The 22569-nt window shown below is 34.1% G+C and overlaps 2 protein-coding genes across 2 annotated transcripts; both read right to left on the bottom strand.

Moving 5' to 3' along the window:
* Positions 1–8162: 8162 nt before the first annotated feature.
* Positions 8163–8624, bottom strand: LOC142175324 (uncharacterized). Its single transcript, XM_075241908.1, has one exon. The coding sequence runs from the start codon at positions 8622–8624 to the stop codon at positions 8163–8165; it is 462 nt and encodes a 153-aa protein (XP_075098009.1).
* Positions 8625–11182: 2558 nt separating this feature from the next.
* Positions 11183–14926, bottom strand: LOC107783951 (uncharacterized). Its single transcript, XM_016604974.2, has 6 exons — positions 14030–14926; positions 13714–13934; positions 12981–13200; positions 12229–12314; positions 11788–11879; positions 11183–11671 (listed from the first exon to the last, which is right to left on the bottom strand). Exons 1-6 carry the CDS (start codon positions 14117–14119, stop codon positions 11430–11432), a joined length of 951 nt encoding a protein of 316 aa, XP_016460460.2. The 5' UTR covers positions 14120–14926; the 3' UTR covers positions 11183–11429.
* Between the last annotated feature and the right edge of the window lie 7643 nt (positions 14927–22569).

A 22569-nucleotide genomic window follows, 5' to 3' on the forward strand; every position in this document is an offset into this window, starting at 1 on the left:
AACTCAATTTTGAGAATTTGGGTATTATATGAAGGACTAATTCAAAAAAAATTATTTTAATTTGAAAAAGTCTCTGGGGCTTACTCCTTACTAAAAAACGTGCCACGAACGCCCGGGTGTACGCCCCAAACGTCTGGGCGTACGCCCCAAATTGCGGGGCGTATGCCTCTTGAGACTTTCGCCCCACACCATCGCCCCGGGGCTCGCCCCAAAAATGCCTTTTAAAACAGAGTTAATTTTCCCCAAAAGTAATAACTTGTCATGACTGCGGACTCACTTGCGTAGCGCTGTTATGACAAAAAATTAATAAATCTCGTCTCGATCACGTATTTGCTTGCGTAGTGTGGTTACGACATCTTATTATTCAAACATCCGTTAATAATTTTAATAATCAAGTAATAAAAGCGGACATAGAAAAAAATATGAAAATCATATAAAACACATTTTGTCCAAAATTAATTTAAGCCAAATGTAGTCAATAAAGCAACTGTGCTAGAACCACGGGACTCGGGGAATTCCTTATACCTTCTCCCCGGTCAACAGAATTCCTTACCCGGACTTTATTTTTGCAGACCAATAATAATAGAGTCAAACCTTCCTTTGACTAGGGATTCAAATAAAAGGTGACTTGGAACACCCAAAAATTCAATTCCAAATGGCGACTCTGTAAATAAAATAATCCCAGCTCAAATTTGTCACTTTAATTGAAAAAATTCTTTAACCCACAACAATCCATAACTCATTATATCTTTTTGGGGTTGAAATAGGGTGTGACACCGAGCGATTGGGAGGATTGAATGACTGTGAGTACTGAGTGATTGGGAGGACTGAGTGACTAGGAGAACTGAGTGGATTGATACTCTGATAGTATGTATATGGTTGTTAACTATGTTGTATTGCATTCGACATGCACACTTGGCATAAAGGCATAGAGATGTATTTTTTCTCATGCTGTACGGTATCACGTCATTCATGACTTCTCATACACATTGACATGTAGGCATAGAGATGTACTTTACTCATGCCATTTGATAATGAAATTTTACCTGTTGAAAGGTTTTTGAAAGAAAATCACAGTTTTACAAACTTATTCATATTTTGGTGCTTTCGGTAAACGATTTGGGTTTTACTGTTTTATTTGAAAAACATGCATATTTTTCCATAACTGTGAAGAGTTGAGCATCATACCTCTAGGTTATTTTCTGGCACTATTGTTATTATGATTGCTATGAATTGTTGCTGGTTATTGGAGTCGGACTCTGAACCTTGCCCCAACTCGTCACTACTTTCAATCTAAGGTTAGGTTTGTTACTTATTGAGTACATGGGGTCAGTTGTACTCATACTACACTTCTGTACCTTGCGTGCAGATGTTGGATGCTGATGTTGCTGCGTACGGCGGGAGCTGGATTTGAAGATGTACCCGCGTTCCAGTTATGACTATCACTTGTCCTTGGTAGCATTAGATTCGAATTCTGTTCTTTTACATTTCAAACAGATGTTGTAATTATTTTAATTCAGTTTTGTAAAGAAATCTAAATCTTAGACGCTCATGATTTGTACTACCAGTCCTTGAAAAATTCTTTGTATAATAGTTCAGTTGTATTATCATTCTTCTCTTAATAAATATCATTTGAACTGGTTTATTATTAGTTGGCTTACTTAACGGGTTGGGTTAGGTGCCATCACGACTATTTAGATTCTGGGTCGTGATAGATTTAGGTATTAAATCGTATATTAGATTGTTAAAATTAGAAGAATAAATTTTTGTTTCTGGGCAATTTGAACTTCAGGCCTATTTGACCTTAAGTGCATGAAAACGTTGGTTGCACTTTAGACCTTTTAGCCTTAAGTGCATTTGAAGTGTAATTTTTCACTTCAGACTTATTAGCCTTAAGTGTAGGAAAACGTTTGTTGCACTTCAGACCTTTTGGCTTTAAGTATATCTGAAGTGTTATTTTTCACTTCTGACTTATTGGCCTTAAGTGCATGAAACCATTGGTTGCACTTCAGACCTATTTGGCCTTAAGTGCATCTGAAGTGCAATTTTTCACTTCAGATTTATTGGCCTTAAGTGTAGACAAATATTTAATGCACTTCAGACCTTTTAGCCTTAAGTGCATCTGAAGTGCAATTTTCCAGTTCAGACTTATTAGCCTTAAGTGCATGAAACCATTGGTTGCACTTCAGACCTATTTGGCCTTAAGTGCATCTAAAGTGTAATTTTTGCACTTTAGATTAATTTTTTTTTAACTTCAGACTTGATAAGTCTGAAGTTGATTGTACAGTGGGTAGGCTTGCAATTTATTTTTACAAAGTAGGTATAAGTTCAATTGTGATCCCAAAACTGGGTATAGATGCAAAACCACGATGAAAAGGTACAAGAATTTTGGGCTTGTGCCCACAACTTCGAATCCTCTCAAAGAGATGGGCTTATATGTTGAGTTGATAAGTCCTATTATTGGGTCTTCTCAAAGGGGAGTAAAAAGTTGAGCAACTTAAGGACCCATTTGGATAAAGATTCACAAATATTTTTTGGAAAAATTGATTTGGATAAAGTTTGATTTGAAAATAAAAATGTGTTTGGACATGAATTTTGGGGCAAGTTTTGGCATGTTAAAAAGTCTTTTTTTCAGCTAAAAAGTCTCAAATGGTCATGATTTTTCCCAAAAAGAGGTCTTAAGCTATATTTGGGATTTGAAATTTTGGTTTTCAAAATCTCCTAAAAACTAGATTAATTCTATAAACAAACACATAAAAATCGAAAAACAAAACTTCCACATTTGGTCGGTCGGCCAAAAAAACAAATGCCTACTTACACATTTGACCGGTCGGCCAAAAATAATTACTTACACTAGTCAAATATATCAAAAATATATATTATTTATGTATAAAATATATATTATATATACTAATAAATAAAAATTATATATTTTATCGGCTATTATTTTTGGGAGCAACTATTGTTATTAGATATTCTCACGTAATGTGTTAGTGCATCAGTTAAGCAACAACAACAACTATTGTTATTATGCCTCACTTTCAAACAAGTTGGAGTCAGGTATATGAATCAGTACGCACAATGTTACTCCATTTAAGCATTCAAATTCAAATTCAAATTCATATTCGTGTCATATAGTATAATCCATAGGATTCTGATCACCAGGAGTTTCTCCATTTAGAATTAAGCGCCGTCCATTGTTCTCTAATTGATGGCACCCTTTGCCTGCTTGTTCAAAATTTATTGAAAACTAGTGAAGTTGCCCGCGTTTCGCGCCGGCATAAAAGATATCATCCGTGAATTTATAACATAATGTTTTTGAAAATTTATTTATACGATTCCGTAAGGAAAGCTCTTCTCGTTCATTAATTATTTCACTTTCTTGGGTTGAATGAGAGTTTTGTATTAATTATGAGGGAAGCCCCAGCAAAAGAGATACGATTACGCTGTAAAGGAGCAAAAAAGGCCCTCCAAAAGCTTCATGAGATGTTTCTTTATCTGACCTAACATTTCACTGAATATTTCGATAACCAATTTAAACATTGTGATTTTTTTTTCTTGAAACAGTAGAAGTAATACGGGTAGACCATGTTGTAGCATAAGTCTATGTATATAGTAGATACTTTACCCCTTCAAATTTCATATTCTGAAGGGTTAATGAAAAATCACAAATAATCATGATACATCAACAATGCTTCTCACTGCACGGAAAAAAAGATAAGAAAAGAACAATCTAAATTTTCGGATACAATTTGACAAAGCTAAAATATTATTTCCGTAGTTACATTTTGTTCATGCACAAAGAAAAATCAGCATAACTTGTGTTACGCAGATTCAACATTCCTTATATTTACTTTTGAAGGAATTAGTTAGGCATTTGACAAATTTGAATTAGGAATAGAATTCGTAACATTCAAATCCAAAACTAATGATCGTGTAACCTATAGCCACGTGTATTTGCTGAGAAGATAATTGAAACTTACCTTGATGAGAGCAAACCCTTTTGTTGCTAGTTCAAAAATAAAAAAAACTTGTTTAGTACATAAAAAGAATTATAGCAAAATATGAAAAGAAAATTTAAGAGATAAATAAGGACACAAAAGATTGGAATATTTCTTCACTTAATAATTCTAAACTGGAAATATGAAATGAAACAACAATATAATGACATGTAATAGTCATAGAAACCTATCAGATATAGGAATGGCTAGTCGAAACTTGAAAAGCGGCTCCACCTTGATAATAATCCTCCACAGAAATGGTTGTCCCAATTAATGTTGTTACATGAAAGCCAGGAATTTAGCGATGCAAGATTAATAAGGATTGCATTTGAGTCGAAGGGTTAGTGTAATATCGGTTACAAAAAGACATTTAATGTGATCTGCCGTTTCAATTTTCATATAATTTTATAAGTGGTGAGTTTTTTCAATTATCAGATTAATTGTACAAATTTATTACTTTCAAATAGATGGAAAAAATAGAGTATTTGATAGGAAAAGTAAGAGAAATGATAAAAATGGGAGAAAATAGATAAATAGGATCTTTGGCCAAAGAGATGCGTCACCTCATCTCTTATTATCTCTACTTTATATATACATATATAGATGTTTTTCTTTTTCTTTTTTTCTTGACAATGCAATACACTGGTAAAAGCTCTACGATTTCCTGTCAAAAAGTTCCTAAGTTTTTTTTTAAACCCAAAATCTAATAGCATATTTTATCACTTGAACTTCTTTTGCTTATAGATTTTTCAACTTTTGCCACTTTAAATTTATCGCGGCATAATACATAAACATGTCTTCAAACTTGGCCTCAACTGGTAAATATGCCATCAAACTTTGGGTGCGCACAAGCAGGCACCTCATTTTGTCTCCACTTTGTTAGTTGAACACTCCAACTTACAAAATGATCATCTAGACACCTCCAAAATTTATGTGACGCGTCAGCATTTGTGTTTACGTGTTCAACTTTATATAAGTTGAGGTGCCGACTTGTGCACATCCAAAGTTGGAAGACATACTTACCAGCAGAGGTCAAGTTTGAGGGTCTGTTTATGTATTATCCTATTTACTTCTTCTAATTTTTTTATTTTTTTTCATATGTTCTTCCCTTGAAATAGTATCAAGCTAGACTTTGTAAACTAACAAATTTTACCCAAAAGTTCAATGCCTACCACATATTTAGGCAATTAATGATACCAAACTTCATTAGCGGCAGGTGAAGTCACAAACTCGAAATTACCACACATATATTGTATTAACACCACAAGCCTAAGTGACATTTAAGTTAAGAAAAGAATGATTACTCTACTGGGACTACCTGTCCAGTGTTAGAACAATTTTGTTTTTTTTTTTTCCTTTTTTTTTGTTTGTCTTGAGCTGTAAATTTTCTACTTGGTAATAAAAATTTAATTACCAAAAAAAGAAAAGAATGATTACTCTATTTGCTTAAACTTGTTCAATCATCAACCACTAGAAAGCATAGTAACCCCTCCCCCTCCACACATTCCTCGATAAATATATTACGACGACAACAACAATAACAAAAAAAAACCAAGTGTAATCCCTCCCCTCCACACATTCCTCAATAAATATGATCATCAGAATAAAAAATAAATAAATATGACCATAATAATGGTCTTCATAATAGAAAAGGTAAATTATATCCTTAACGTTCATTCTTTAATCCAAAAAGTAGATCGCATAATTTATTGCATCCTATACGCGTTATTGAATTGGAGCAAGTGGAATACAACAAATGCGGACATGCCTCATTTACTTATTGACTTTCAAAAAGAACCAAAATGCCCCATGTGTATTTTGGAGTTGTTTGTTGGTGGTTGCTCACTGAGGTTAACTATAGTCAGTGGTTGCACTTTAAAGATCAATGTGATGTTCTTTGTCACAATAAATTAGTGAAGTCATCCTCTCTTTTGTTGGGTAAAATAGACTAAAATTACTCTTTAATATGGTGTAATATTGTCCGTTTTGGATCAAGTTTATACGATTTTTTTCAAAATGTCTCGTACAAGAGTATCTAACTTCTTATAAGTAGAATCTTTTTCCTTTTTACTTCCCATATGGGGCTTTGTTGACACACACCCAAAAAAAATTCCAGGTTAATTAGGAGATTAATCGTGTACCACCACATGATCTTGAGTATTTACGGTTACCAAAGTCCAAAGGTTGTGTATGCGTCTTCAAAGCTACGAGTAAAGGTCGTAAACTCCGTAGACGGGCAAAGGCACTGAGCCGGACCCCCAAGCCGCACCCCGCCACATTCATAGTCCCACTAAATCATTGGCTCTTATTGGACTAAAATAGCTTAAAGATACTCTTAATATTGTGTGATATTATCAGCTTTTAGCCAACTCCGCACGGTTTTTCCAAAAAGGCTCACACCATTAAGAGTATTCAACTTCTTATAAGTAAAATCTTTTTTCTTTCTACTTTTCATGTGCATGGGACTTTGTTCACGTACACCCAACATCTTTTTCTTTTTTCTCTCTTTGGACCATTTTTAAGGGGATATTTTCATGTATTGCCTATAAAAATAATTATATTGAGTAAGAAGAAAAGTCAAATTCAGCTAGCTGAGTATCTTGTCCATGAGGGTGTTTGTGGAGTTGAAAGTAAAGCACTTGCTTAAACCAGGAACACTCCTAATTATAACTTCTAACAAGTGAGATACAACAAATGTGGGCATGTCCATTGACTAATAGACTAGCAAAGAACCAAAATGCCCCATGCGTATGAGTTGTTTGTTGGTGGTTGCACGGAACCGAAGTCAGAATTTAAAATTTAATAATTTATGTATACTTTAATAATTTTTTAAGATAAATATAGAATTTGGACAAAAGTTACTGGGTTCAGTTGAACCCATATCCGAAGGTCTAGCTCCGCGCCGGTTGCTCACGGAGGTTCACTATAGTCAGTGGTTACGTTGCACTTTGGAGATCAACGTGCTGCATGTTCTTTATCTTAATAATTTAGTGAAACCATATCCTCTTTCTCTCAACTAACTGAGTTTGTAAAGTTTGATTGATATCCTAAAACCCAATTTCAAACCATAACTTTAAAATTCAAACTTTTCGATCAAAATAAAAAGAGACAGTTCAAGAATGCAAAGAAGTAACAACAAAACAAAGAACAGAGAAAAGGAGTAAAATAGATAGCTAATTCACCAGAAAGAGGGAGAAAGAGAAAGCTATCATGAAGGAGATGGAGAGAGAACAGAGAATATGAAAATCTGCTCAAATGGGAGAGAAGCAGCAAAAAAATGTAAACCTAAGTGTATTTACAATTTGACACGTACCCTGATGGAATGTTTTCAATTTAAATTACGAAAATACCCTCTGAACTTTCACTTATTATATAGGTAAACAATGGTGTTTGTGGAGTTGAATAGTGTTAGGAGATATAATAATGTAGAGAATTGAATTAGCTACGACGTGAATACATTATCTTAATGATATTTCGGCGAACATATTCCTCAGGATTCAACAATTCAGTTTTTTTATGATCTTAATGTTCGAATCAGTTTACGCATAGTTCAACTATTCCATAAGGTATCAGAAAACACTGCAACCAAGCTTAGAAGAGATGGTCCAAAATACCATGAATATATAGGCTCATGTTGTACTGGCTAGTTTGACAAATTTAATATTATACCGGTATGTTTCAAGGCAGAGGCGGATCTAGAAATTGAAGTGTATGGGTTCCTACCGTAATTTTAAGTTAATATATTACAATAACCGAATTAAGAAACGAGTATCAATATCCAACATATATCTAGAAAATAACAAAACACTTAAAGACAACATATGAATATAAACATTATCATTACAATTGTACTCGACGACTTGTCATGTTTTGAAAACGATCAATAATCGCATCATTAGGTACACTTTCAAATACTTCTTCCTCTATATAACAAACTAAACAATCATTAAAAAATTCATCACCAATTCTGTTTAGCAAGTCATTTTTAACGTACTTCATCGAAGAAAAAGCTCTTTCTACCGTTGCAGTAGCGATAGGCAATATCAGACTTAACTTCACAAGCAAATAAACAAGTCTCCAAGTCATGTGCAAATTTGTTTTAACCAATGTCTTTGAAAAATCTCCAAGTCTTTTTAAGTTAGAGAATTCATTGCCCGCCTCTCATACATAGTCAATATAGATGTCAAGCTCAAAACTAAGATCCTCAAGCATAGAATCAGTGAACTCATTCGGGTAGTGTGTAGCAAGTTTCATAATCTTGTCTTTATCATAATTTGCAAAAGAATTATCTGGACTCAAACTAGCCATACCAAGAAGTAGATCAGTATTCACTTCATTGAAACGATTGTTAAGCTCCGAAAGTTGCAAATCAATAATAGCATAGAAAACCTCTACACGCAAATGATAAGAATATGTAACACTTGATTTCTTACGCTTTGACTTTCCACGAACATAATTCATATCCATTTCGGGGATCATAATACCATGCTTGACAAAAAATAAAAAGACGTCTCTTATCAAAGAATTCCATCTAGAATCTCTCATATCTTGCAATTGTCTCTTTGCGAAACCAACAAGCTTCATTGCACTTACAATATCTTGATCTTTTTTTTGCAAAGCCATATTTAAATCATATGTAAGTGCCAATACTTTCAACATTAAATGTAACATATACACAAAGTCATAGGATCTTATGCTAAAGGAGTATCATTCATAATCAAAGTTTTAAGACCATTAATTTCTCCCTGCATATTACTAGCTCCATCATAACCTTGTCCCCGTATTTGAGATTTACTCAATGAATGTTCCAAAAGCAAAGAATAAATTGCTTCTTTTAATGACTTTGCAGATATATCTTTAACATGAACAATGCTAAGGAATCGCTCAATAACTTTACCCTCTTTGTTGACATAACGTAAAATAAGTGTCATTTGTTCCTTATGAGAGACATCCTTAGACTCATCAACCAATATCCCAAAGTAATCCCCGTTCAAGTCTTCAACAATTGTTTTCAATATTTCTTTCGCACAAGAACTCACAATATCTTTTTGTATATTTGGACAAATCATAATGTCATTTTTTGGAGCATTTTCTAACACAACTTTCTTTACATCATCCTTCTTATTTGCATACCCCTTTAAGAGATCCAAGAAGTTGCCTCTTCTTATAGAAGTTTCACGTTCATCGTGACCCCGAAAAGACATTCCTTCTTTCAAAAGATACCTTGCAACATCAATTGAGGCATTCAGGCGAACCCGATACTCACTTTTCGTTTTCTCGGATTGCTTATCAAAAGATGTTAAAATAGATTGTGCTTGATTCGATAAATCTAGCATCATCTTGAAACACCGATTATGAACACTATTCACTTTACCCACATGTGCGTTAAACCTCTCTATACCTTTATTCCAAGCCTTAAAACCAACTTTTGTAAAAGAATCACTTACTTTTTTTTCATATCCTCCTATCTCATTTTTAAACAAATAATAATATAAGCAAAATGATGCATCTTCTAGAATGTAATGTCTTCTCACCCGGTCACGCAGATTAGGAGGAAATTCTGAAATTTATTTTCTTTCACCAGGATCAGGTTTAAGAAGATTCTGATCCAATATAATATCTTTGTGTGATGGTTGGGAAGAACTGACATTATAATTAATCACTAGACAAGAAGGAGAGCTTAGTGAAGGAGAACTAGAAGTAGAACCTGAAGAGGTTTGTGCCTTGAAAAATCTCTTGATCATATCGAGTCTCACTAAAATGCCCTACAAATCATAAGACACAAATTAAATATTACAGATGAATATAAGAGGAAAATAGTTAAGAAATATTATTTTATATAATATAATATAAGAGGAAAATAGTTATAAAAAAAAGATGAAGGAATGAGAGGACCTACAATGGATCACTGCTTGTCTTTGATAGGCAATAGAAGAAAAGTCAAGATTGAAGAAGAACGAAGGTCGAAGAACCAGTGGCTTGCAAGATTGAAGAAGAACGAAACCCTAACTCTTTTTTTGTTTTGGGGACTTTTTGAGGTGGTTGTTTCTTTTTAGGTTCACTTTAGTCATCTATTATTATTAAAAAAAATAGACTCGAACTTGCATCAGCAAGAAGGGAAGCGGGCCACATCTGGGTTCCAAGATTTACCATTGGACCAGAAATGCATTTTGGAACTGGGTTCCCATATAATTATTGTTATATATTCAATAGATTTCTTAATACAAATATATGATCTACACAAAAGCTACTGGATTCCCGGGAACCCATACATAATACTGTATGTCTGCCCCTGTTTCAAGGTAAGGCAAATAAACTATTTCTCCGACAATTAGTTATTGGTACCTAACTTATCAAAACGAATGATGCCTAACCCAATTAATTAATAAGATTTATAAGACCCCAATCTATAACTTCTAACAAGTGAGATATGATGTGATAATGTGAACTTCCAACTGCATTAGAATCATTGGCTTCTTTTCTCCCACAAATGGACCCACATCTCTTCAAAAAAAATTGACTTCTTTGTGAAATGCAGAAGAGATCGTCAAACAAGTCAACCTCATCCACTATCATTAGTCCATTACTCAAGGAAGTCATTATCAACTCGAGTATTGTCTTCCAACTACTTTATCGCCTACTTTGATTTTACGTTTTTGTGAATTATATATACTAATTATCTCGGAACTAAAACTACCTCTTTTTTGGATCCACCTTATATGAATAATACAGACTCCTCCCGTGGGAGGAGAATGAGTATGTTTGGGTGCAAGTTGGTTCGAACATTCAATGGCAGTTTACGTTTTTAAGTACTATCTATGAATACATAACACAATTTGGCCAAAGCCAATGGGTGCTTTAGCACTTGTACCTCAAAACGTAAATCTGCCACTGAATGTTCGGACCAACTTGCACGCGCATCAAATAGTTCACTGAAAACTGCTAATTTTCATCAGCACAAATACTAAATAATTACAATTATCCATCAAGATTTAGACAGACAAGAAACACCAACATATGTAGTCTTCTTTCCATTAACAGCATATTAGTTGTTTCTCCACTTCAAATGGAATGTTTGAAGTGTAAAGATATTTACATGAAAATGTACAAAAGGAAGCTTAAAGCACTTAATGAATCATACAAGAAAAGGAAAGAACATTTTGCAGAAGCGTGCAAGCATTGCTCATAAGAGAAAGGGCTTAATCATAGTCATTTCATGATCATGTTACACCATTAGTCCACAGCTATGAGCGCCGTCCACGCCTATCTTTAGCTTCACCTCAAGTTTTATCCCTTCAAAACTAAGCTAATCCCTATACAGAAACTGTCACATAAGTCTATTGCCTTTACAAAGAGGCATTCACCATAATCCTAGTTCAAGAATCAGTCCTTTTGTGGGGTTCAAAGAGTATGTCATCATCTGTATTTTTAGCCACGACCAATGCCCAAGAAGTAGTTAAAGTCATGGTGTTGGACCCCCAATTGCTTTAGCCATGAATCGGCCACGCTTAATAGTGACACCAGCCTCTCTTGGTCCCTTCCACTCCTGTCCGAAATCCACACATTACCCTGCATCTTGTAAGTTGCCAAACCGAAAGGTGAAAGAGGGATCGTTTCCCCTTCGTCTAGTTTCCTAATACCTTTTTCCATGTTATCTTCAAGGTCCATATCTGCACAAATCCAACAGTATAGTATAAGAATCTTCTGCATATCATCGATCAAGTAACATAGGCAACCAAATTTCAGTTGTTCGTCGGACAAAATGATACCACAAAATGAACAATACCTTGAAAAGAAGAAGAAAGGGTGTGGAATGTGAGAAAGCAAGTAGACAAGTCCTTAATGGTTTTCCCCATGGGAATGTGATAGATAGGGTACCTATATTTTTCATATCAATAAAGTTAGTGACACAATCTTTCCCTGATTCCATCTTTCATTATTTCTGGTTGCAAAGAGAGAAGCTCGTCAGCAATAATTAATTGTAAGAAAATTAAGCATCATAACATAAATGAGGTGTATTAAGTAGGATTTGTTACAGGATAAACAAGATCCCGTTGAACATCAATGAAGGTGCAAATATAATTATGTCACCAAATATAACGATTTCGATTGGAAAAAGTTTTTATACATTGAAATCATCTAAATTTGGTAAAATATACTCAAAAAGAATCATCAGTTTCATGATTATAAGTGCGCGGAGAGACAGAGATAGAAAGAGTTGATATACCAAGCAACTGACATCCAACTAGCCGGTGAAAGATCTACACTTCGCAATGACATTAATCCAGGGTGTCTTTCAGCTAAGCTACTAATCTGAAAGCAAAATGAATAGTTAGATACACATAGAATACAAAATAAAGCATCATAATCTTAAGATATTCAAACTACAGTTTCCCTTACATAGAACAAATGCCTAATTATAACAGAGTTACACAAGTAAAGAGGCAAGTAATTGCCATAATTAAGGAGCTCTGAGAGAATCGAATCAAGATGATACAATATTTGTAGCATCAAATGGTTATAGATAAGAAATCGCACAAAAAAGGAGTGTATATTTGTATAATTCTGTCATAGCCATTACCATTTTTTATTCAATCATAATGCTCAAAGAAGAAAACAAGAAACAGTTGAACCTGAAATAGAGCACAAATCAATGTACAACTTATATGCTTCTACCACACATGAATCACTGGCCAATAGCATAAATTATACAACGACAACAACAACGAACAACCCACTGGAATCCCACAAATGAGGTCTGGGAGGGTAATCTGTACGCAACCCTTACTTCTACCTTACGAAGCTGGAGAGGTTATTTCCGATAGACCCTCGGCTCAAAAACAGTAAAAAGTACACAATAACCAATTAATAACAACAAAAAATGTGAAGCAGAGGAATAGGAATGGAAACCATGGGCATAGTCTATAACTATAGCTTTTCTTTGTGCAAAAGAATGGCAAGAATTGGGAGACAAATTACCTTATCCATCAGAGGTACTCTTCCATATGGAGAAGATCTCTCAAAGTATTGATAATAAAGGTAACCCAATCTGTCATTCATTTGCAAGTTGCTATCTTGATCAAATAAGCCTTCCTCTGAGGAACAACCATCCCATCTTGATAGCTTCTCACTCTCACTCTCATCACTCAATGAATCACTAAAAGAATCCCTTGTCTCCCAAACAGACTCATTCTCCTCCCTATAAAAAAACATAAAACAAGTTTTAACTTCAAGAAAAGGCTTTATACCACAAGAAATGTGCTTTTCAACTAGGCTGTCTTTCAACTATGTTGCTCGGACTCTTCAAAATTGCTACTGCACCCATAAAAATCTGAATTTCTTTTGTAAAGAAAGGGACCAATAAGTCAAACCAGACTCATTCTCCTCCCTAAAAGAAATTATAAACATCTCACCATTTTAACTTCAAGAAAAGGCTTTATACCACAAGAAATGTGTTTTTCGACTATGTTGCTCGAACTCTCCAAAATTGCTACTGCACCCATTCGGATCCTCCAAAAATGCACTACTTTTGAGAACTCAACAAGCATCCAACGGTATTTTTGAGGAGTCCGAGCAACATAGTTTTTCAGTTATAAGAATCTGAATTTCTTTTGTAAAGAATAGGACCAATAAGTTAGAAAGTCAAGCCAAACCATGAACTATGATCAATTTGAGATAACCTAAGAATATAATGTAACATACAAAATGGTACCTTAAAATGCTTACAGATGAACTGCTGGTGAAAATTTGAATAGCTGAAAGATAAGGCACATAATATTGGACTAAAGTTTCACCACTATCTAATTTAATAGGAACTCCAGCACCATAAGCACTCCATTCATCATAACAATTCCATAAATCAGCCAATGTAAAGTATTCAATCTCTTCCTTTTCTTTAGGATGCCAAAGCCTATTAAGGTTTCTAGTTTCACTCTGCACAAAAACCACACAAACAAAATCATATCATACAAAATTCCAAATGCTCGTCCATTTAAAAAAAGGAACCAAATAAATGTACAAAAACAAACCTTGGCAAGAAACTGAGATGGTACTAATGGTGTAGTGCAATTCAAGAAAGAATCAAGATTTGATTGCATTGATCCTTTATCAATAGTCATGATTATTTAATAAAAATGAAAATGAAAAAAGCACAGAGAGAGAAAGAGAAATGAAACTGTTTTCTCTCTTCTAACTCTGTGAAATTGTGAATACAAGGATACCCCACAAAGGAAAACAAAGACAAAACAGAGGAAGAAAGCAAATTATTATATAGAGAGAGGAAGAGACTATAACAGGATTTTATTACCCTTTATATGTCAATGAGAAAAAAAAAATATGAAGACTTTAGGACTTTCGAAAAATTAGTGATAAAATAAATAAAAGGAAACAGAAATCTTTTTTATTTCCTGATATTCTCCCTTTTTATTGCTAGTTGAGGGAAAACACCGCAATATTATAAGAACACAAACAAACCAAGAATTTCAATCCCAAGATTGAAAGCAAAAAAAAAATATAAAAAAAAGGAAATGGAACAAATTCTGTTTATTTCTGGAAAATGACGTAACCCCATGACCAAAAAAAATCCAAGAAAACTACCCCCTTGTTTCCCGCAGGAAGAAAGAATGAAGAAAACGATGAGGAAAAGATTGGACTTTTTAGGAAGACGTTAGTGTCACGTCAAGAAACCAAGTGTTTAGCTTATTTGTGCTGTAATAACGGAATTTCATGGTGTTGGATAAAAAGGAATCAATTTTGTTCACACTATAGAATAAGTGAAATAACCCATGCATTATTTTTTACTTTTAGGGAACGATTTTTTGTATTATTGAATTTAATTTGAGTGTATAATCGATCACTAGATTTTTTGTGACCTATGAACAGGCTTAGATGATGGAAAAGGAGAGAGAGACGAGGGCGTGGGCGGGAGCTACAATTAAGGCATGAAAGTAGAATATATTAATACTCCTATTTCTCAGTAGGTCTTTCTTTATTGAAAGGGTTGTTTTTGTCTGTTTATCTCAATTTAATTTCCTTTAATTTTGGGAATATCTCACTTACCCAAAATAATACATCTTTCATCTTTTGAATGGGATAGGAACGGATGAATTATTTATTCTCTCAATACAAACTTCTCTCAACTTTGAACAATAAACAGTCTTCCATTTATTTCTTAAACTATTTCCATTTATTTCTTAAACTATATAAATAATAGAGAAAAAGTGCAGGGACGCAAAACTACATGGAGGTTAGACCGTTAGAGGGTTCAATTGAAGCCTCTCTCGCCAGAAATTGGACTGTGCAAATAAACTAACAACCAACTTTTTAGATATATATAAATTATTAAATATCCTTGACATAAGAAAAGATATTATAATACAGTGGTAAAGTGGGTTTAAGAATTATAATATGGAGATAAAATAAGTGATAAAATTATTTAATGGATATTTATATTGGGAGATATTTGGTGAATTGGACTAAAAATGGGATACATAAGATACAATATATAATATGTGTTTGTTGTACACTAGACTAGCGTTTGGACATAAATTTGGTTGAAACTCGAAAAAAGAGTTTTTTGAAGTTGTGTTGAAAAATAATATTTGAAAGTTGACGTTGTGTTTGGATATGTATTTTACTTGAAAAAAGTTGAAGTTTTGTGAGTGAAAATAAAATTTTCATCCAAAAGCCCAAATTAATTTTTTGAAATTTGAAAAATTTTCTTCGAAATTTTTTTAAAAACTAATCAAATTTCATGAAAAAAATAATATTTTAATTGTTTTTTAGAAAAGGGTAAAAGGAATCTTTGTCGAAGCGGGAGCTAGATAAGTTAGGATAAATTTTTATTTAAAATTTTAATCTTATTTTTAAAGGACTTTAGAAGAAGAGCTTGAGAAAAAGATATTTCATCATTGTAATATTTTATCCCAGAATTATTACCCCACCATCGATGAAATAAAGTAATCACACAATTATGATATAAATTAATCTCCATATTGCTAGTTCTCCATTTGAAATTAACCAAACGCGAAATGAAATAATTCGACCTTTTTTCGCAACTTTTGAGATAGAAGATGTAAGAGTATAGATTGAACTACCGAGCCTCCACGTTGCAGAATGTGATGATCCCATGTGATAGGTTTGCAGCCAAGAAGCATGAAGATTTGACCAAGTCCTTCACCAATTCTTTAATTTAATGAGAAATGAAGTTGGTGGTTAGGTGGGGTTTATTTTAGAAATTTTTACTGAAAATATTTTTTTTTATATTTTTTTACTTAGTGCAGTTCGTGCTACGTAACACCTATTAAATAAGAAAGTATTTTCTATCAAAAAATTTTAACTCTCAAGTTTCAAATCCAAGATCTTTAATTAAAGGTGGAGATCGTATGCATTCCGACACAACCTTGTGATGAAAAATACTTTGATTGAAATGCAACATGCACCGATTAATAGGTATTAAAAGATAATTTAACATTCTATAGCCTATTCGTTTTCGAAACTTACTTTCGGAAAGAGTAAATAAATTTTGATGTATTAATCAACTTGTACTCAATAATTTAAATTAAAAAGAAATCTGTTTAACACTTCACGTACTCTCGAGTCTTGTGTAAGATTAGTGTGACAAGGGGCAAAAGATCCTTTTAAGAACATGTGTGGAGTTTTACCTTTTATAGTACTTTCGGCTCTATCTTATTGAAGAACGTCGAACAAATGGATTTTTCAAAGACAGAAATATATAAAATATTTAATAATTCTAAGTGATGCAAAGTACTCCAACACTTTTTAGCTAACACTGTTGAGAAAACATCAATATATAAATTCAACATAAATCTGCAATTCGATTTAAACTTTTGAAACTGTTTGGTTTCAATACCAAACAACTTTACTCGATTTATTGTGTTGAATATAGTTTTGAGAATCCAAGACGTCGTGTAGGTTCATTAAAAAGGAAATCTTTTTTTTTTAATTTTTTTTTTTTAAAACTTGAACCCGAAACCTCTAGTTAAGACCATGTATAGGAACAATTTCTTCTCTGGATTTGACAATTTTGGAAATATTGTGAAGAAATAGTTTAGAAATAATTTCTAATGCTTAAAACTAGCTTACAATTAGAGGACTCCTTTCCACTGTACTTGGATAATTTTGTAACTACACAATTGCGACTCGTTATATTACTTCATAACCTTTCATAGTAAATTATCATTATTAAATCCTCGTCCATTATGGAACCATTTTAACAATATAAGTAAAGTAACATGTACTAAACTCACACGGCGAGTTTATAATATAGAAAATATACGAAAAAGGGAAAAAAAAAAGAGCATAAATAATTCATTAAGAAAGAAATGTATGGAATATATTATATTAAAAAGTCATGAAATAATAAGAGGAAGGGAATATCTCTGATTTTTTTAAAGAAAGGTCAAAATGATAATATTTGCAAGTTTATTTTTGTTTACTTGAAATGTTTTGGTATGATTTCTGTTAAATCGTTTTTATTCTTTTTATTCCAAAAAAACCGAGTTTCCATGTTTTAGAGAACATTATTACAAACTTATTAGAACCAAACATGGCATATTTGTTATGTTTGGACCTTTTTGAGAGGACATCTCACAAAATTAAATTCATGTTTAATGTTTCACGAACGCATTATACTTTAACCTTTTCAAGTCAATCATGACATGTGAGCGAAAAATATTATTTATAAATGTTTCATTTTGACGCTAAAGTGATTTTGTCTAATCATACTTCTGAATCTTGTTAAAAAATAATAAAAGTTCATAAAACATCCACTTAAAAGAACTAAAATAAAATAAAACAGAATGATTTCACCTACTCGAAAAGTAAAAGGAGATGTTACCCACTTCAGTTTTTACAGCAGTTGCATTTTTCTATATATTAAAAAAAGGAGAGAATTTGGCAAAATAAAATTAAATTAAAGAATGAGAACAAAGCTCGTGGGACTAAACCTCTAGGATTTTGCAACCCACAATTATCCGATAAAATTTCACCATAGCATATAATAGTAAATTCGTATTTATTTTTTGGATAGTCATATTTGTTCTACTTGTTAATATTGTAAACATGATCTCCTTTATCATGACCAAAAAGATAGTTGAGAAAATATTTCGCTTGGGAACAAGTAATTTTGAGATTATATAATAATAAGAGTATAATACAGAGATTAAATAGTGATAAGATTATTTAACGGATATATTTTTATTGAAAGATGCTTGATTTACTGGATCAAAAAATAGATGTAGGGTTATAATATAAAATACTATCTTTTATGTAAACTAGATAAGTGGGGCTAAACTTTTACTTCCAATTTTAATCTTGAATTTCTTAAAAGACTTTGGAGGAAGAGTTTTGAAAAAGGGCATCTTATCGTTGTAGTATTTTATTCTAGACTTAAGTAATCACTGGATTATTATTTCACATTCAACGTGGAATGAAATAATACCACAATTGTAATATAAATTAGTCCCGAGATTACTAATTTCGGATTCAAAATTCAACTAATAAGATATAAAATAATCTTATATTTGATCATGAGATTATTATCCCTTATCCCACTGACCAAACACGACCACTTAATGTCTTCCTCAGTATCTCGAGGAATCTAGGCACACGGACCTTTTTTTAAGTCTTTTCATGTACACCTTTATTCCAAAGATACTGATGATATTCACAGCAGTTTTTAAGTTACTAGTGTTTATCCGTAAAATGGTACAGTTGAATTTGTTATGTGATTTATAAACAAGTGAACTGATTTGATCCCAAAATGATAAATAAATTAAATGAAAAGTAAGACTTAGCGTTGAAATGAATGAAATAGCAAGACTGGTTTCGAGAGCAAGGCTTCCGAAGACAGCGATAAGACAGTATTAGACAAAAAATAAGATTATATTATTCAACTTAATAGTAAAATGTAGCATAAGTTTTGCCAGAGATTTCATATGTTACAATGGTTCTTCAAGTCCCCTTTTATAGCTATACCTAAGGAACAAGATCCTAAGATCAAGTATCTCTTAAATGACAATAATGGACGTCATTGATAAATATGTATCGGCAGGCCATGAATGTCAAAATTCTCTACTACGTATTTAATACTAAGTAATATACTTCATTAAATGTCATATGATGACAAACATTCATTTGCCTCCGTTGACTGCGTTCTCTTCGGGATCTACCCGATACCAATAGAAGTTGTTGTCCTCGGCCTTGGTTCCTACTCGCTTCATCTTCCATCTGCCTCCAGTTCCACGTGTCATGCCATCGTTCGAGCATTTAATATAAACCAATTTTACCCTATATTGATAGTCCCCCTGATTTCCAGTGGCATATCTTTGTATCATCGGGAAGTTGGTAAAGATTCCTTTCTTGTCGAAAAATTTTCTGAACCCTTCTGAAAAGTTTCTGACGCTTGATTAGACGCATGTCTCCTCGCATTTAATACCCCGAACACATATTATCCCACGATTTAGCAATATTTTTGTCGGTTCTCGAGATAATTATGACCACGATTTTAGCCGCCTATACCTTTACTTATATGCATCACTCTTCTTCTTTCACTTCTAACAACTTCATAAGCTTCCTTAAGTTTTTGCATATAATCTCCTTCTACTTTCATATCTTTTTTATCTTCTTCAAAAAAACTCTTATCATTGTCTTATCATTATGGCTTCTTATACTAATTCTTCCAAACTCTGGTCTTCTATTCGATGGAGGTCCGAAGAGGAGCAAAGATAAAGAGGTTGATGTTGATGTTGATCCTCTCACGGTGAGCACCATCATCCATAAACATCTAAACACTGCTAAAGATTTTGAAGAGAAATTCCCTACTTCAAACCCTCGAACTTGGGCTGTTGGTAGATACCCTTCCTCTATCCCCCTTCCAGTATTACTGTTGTGAAGGAAGATTGTGATTGTCATGCCCTAAATATCATTGCCCCTGACCTGATGGAGCGAGTGACCTTCACTAAGAAGAGTTTTACGTATGTTTACACGTATCTCTTCACTTTGGGTCCATTTTTCTTTGATCGGGGGACTTGACCCCGTAATTTTGGAATTGTGCTACCGGTACCAAGTCTGTTTGTCTTAGGTGGGCCTTTCAGTATGGCGAACGGTGGCCTGTCTGTGGCGGTTGTGCCTGGAAACGAAGGAGCCCCTTACCTTGTCATATATGATGAACCTTTACTCCCCCAAAATCTTCCGCTGGGGAGTAATAAATTTCAGCAAGTGTGGCCACCATGCTTTGCTTACCAGCATGGATGATGACAATGACCGTGGATGGATGGAGCGGTTTGTCATCATTGCTACCAGGGATATCATCCCGGCCACGACTCCATATTTCCCCGAATCCTGGAATCGTTCATGTAAGTTCAGAATTTACCTCTTTTTTTCGAAAAAAGGTTGTTCCATGTCATTGCTAACCCTTTTTCTTTCGTTATTTCAGCTACTCGGTGGACAACACCAAGGGTTGAAGGCCTGGACCGATGGGTTCAGAAGACTCTGGACATCACCACGCCAAAGACCCGTTGGTGAAAGGAGTTAGCCCCCAAATACGGGTGGAGGGCCAAGAACCACGGTAAACTGATTCCTCATTCATTCCACCTTTGTACGTGAGAAAACATGTTAACTATACCTTTTTATTTGATTCAGCTCTCCCGCACAATTCTGTTTCCTCCCCTGAGGAGGATGTTTTGGTCAATCCCACAGAGGCTACGAGGTTGTTGCAAGAGGCTCTTACCTAGACCGGTGACCTCGGGTTTGCTTCCGGTGCATGTGGTTCTTCTCGGACTCCTCGACTAGAGAACAAGCAAACAAAAATGCGATTTTCTTCCTCAGTCGGGGGTAATAATAAGAAAGTAAAGAAAGCCACGCCCAAGCCAGACGCAGCCACTGTGGTTATTGACGATGATGGAAAAGCCAGTGATGAAGAGGCTTCCCTCCAAAGTAGACAACGATCTTTATCAGCTCAATAGAATGCTCAATCTGGAGAGCTTAGAACCCCAACCGAGGGCGATGTCCGAGCGCTCTAGGGAGAATTTGACTTAGTAGACAATGTTGATTCTCTCTTTTCAGTCCCAATTGCTACTTCCGGTACTATGAGGTCGAGTATCGGGCCTCTACTGCCTTCGGTTGGTGAGCAACTAACAAACAACACTGCCTCTGCCGCAACTGCTTCTCAACCTACAACACCATCATCCTCGTCTTCATCTACACCAACTGTGCCTTCATCACTAACAACTGCTATATCTCCCCCACCGGCCAAGACGCCGAGAGGAGGATGTCCCTCCTCCCTAGTCCCCTGACCACGTGAATTTGGGGAACAACTATTCACCCCATTCTGCAGATCCCCAAGGGAGGAGTGTCTCTCTCTCTCGATGTCAAAGCAGTGACACCTGCCGTCCAGGACAGTGGAGCTCGCCAATTATCTAAAGTCGCTGGCTTCAGAGAAAGATAAGAAGAAAATACACTCTCTTCCAGGGGAGTGTATGTTAAATAACTCCATGCACGATGCAACAATGTTATTGTACATGTTTTTATACTGCTTGTTTCTATTCGCACTACAAGAAAATGGAGTTATTACGGTGGTTATTTTAACATATAATGGCAGTTTCGAACCGCCGTAATACACATTAACGGCGGCTTTTAAAAGCGTCACAATCCCGCCCGCCAAAATTATATTATGGCGGTTCTAGTCAAACCGCCGTAATTACATTTGAAAACCGTCGTATTTTAATCGTTTTAATGCGGCTTTTTTTTTGTTGCATATTGTGGCGGTTTCAAACCGCCGTAATTTTAATTTTTACTGCTACTATAACCGCAGTCTGTTCACAATCCTATTTTTTCACATTTACAATCCTATCTATTGAATGCTATGCTTTTAAACTTCTATAGCACTTCATAATCATTTAAACCCAATATAAAAGATTAAATAAGAAAAATATTCATTATATAAAACACAAGTATACCAAAATTACATCATCCAAATATTAATGCTTCAAAGTGTATTTCAACAGTAATATCCAAAAGATTCATAGTTGATCCTACAAAATAATCACTAATTCACACTTGGACGAACATCATTGTTACTTTCATTTAAAGATCTTTTTTGTTCAATTGTTGATGGTGCACCACTTCCTAAATCTGGTGCCTGAAAAAAAAAATACAGTCAATAAGCAAATAACTAAAATTTTAACCGGTGAGCTGAAGTAGTGAGAACTTCCTAAGTGTTGAAAGAGTTCTGCAGCTATACACGTGGAAATTACATGTACCGGTAATTTTCATGCTCTTGAGTCTTCAAGACTTGATCAAGCTGATCAAGTCCTAAAATTCCAGCATTGTGCACTCATGACTCACTCCACAACATTAATTTCAATTCCTCGAACATTCATCATCCATCATTTATTACTTACACATGAAACAAATTACCAGGAAGATAAGCCAAAACTTCACGCAGTTTGTATACATAAAAAAGCACAAAGCATCAGAAATTCTTCAAAGACAACAAAATCACATACCAGAGCATACTTATTCTGCCAATTGCATTCACATAATGGAG

The sequence above is a fragment of the Nicotiana tabacum genome, chromosome 21 (genome assembly GCF_000715075.1).
Source record: "Nicotiana tabacum cultivar K326 chromosome 21, ASM71507v2, whole genome shotgun sequence".
Lineage (NCBI taxonomy): Eukaryota > Viridiplantae > Streptophyta > Magnoliopsida > Solanales > Solanaceae > Nicotiana > Nicotiana tabacum.

Excerpts from the sequence above, each read along its gene's own strand:
- LOC142175324 (XM_075241908.1), bottom strand. The coding sequence starts at position 8,624 with ATGGCTTTGCAAAAAAAAGATCAAGATATTGTAAGTGCAATGAAGCTT.
- LOC107783951 (XM_016604974.2), bottom strand. The coding sequence starts at position 14,119 with ATGACTATTGATAAAGGATCAATGCAATCAAATCTTGATTCTTTCTTG. Across the intron at positions 13,201-13,713 it reads TCATCTGTAAGCATTTTAAG|GGAGGAGAATGAGTCTGTTT; the intron begins GTACCATTTTGT and ends GTTTTTTTATAG. Across the intron at positions 11,880-12,228 it reads AGTTGGATGTCAGTTGCTTG|GTACCCTATCTATCACATTC; the intron begins GTATATCAACTC and ends TGAAAAATATAG.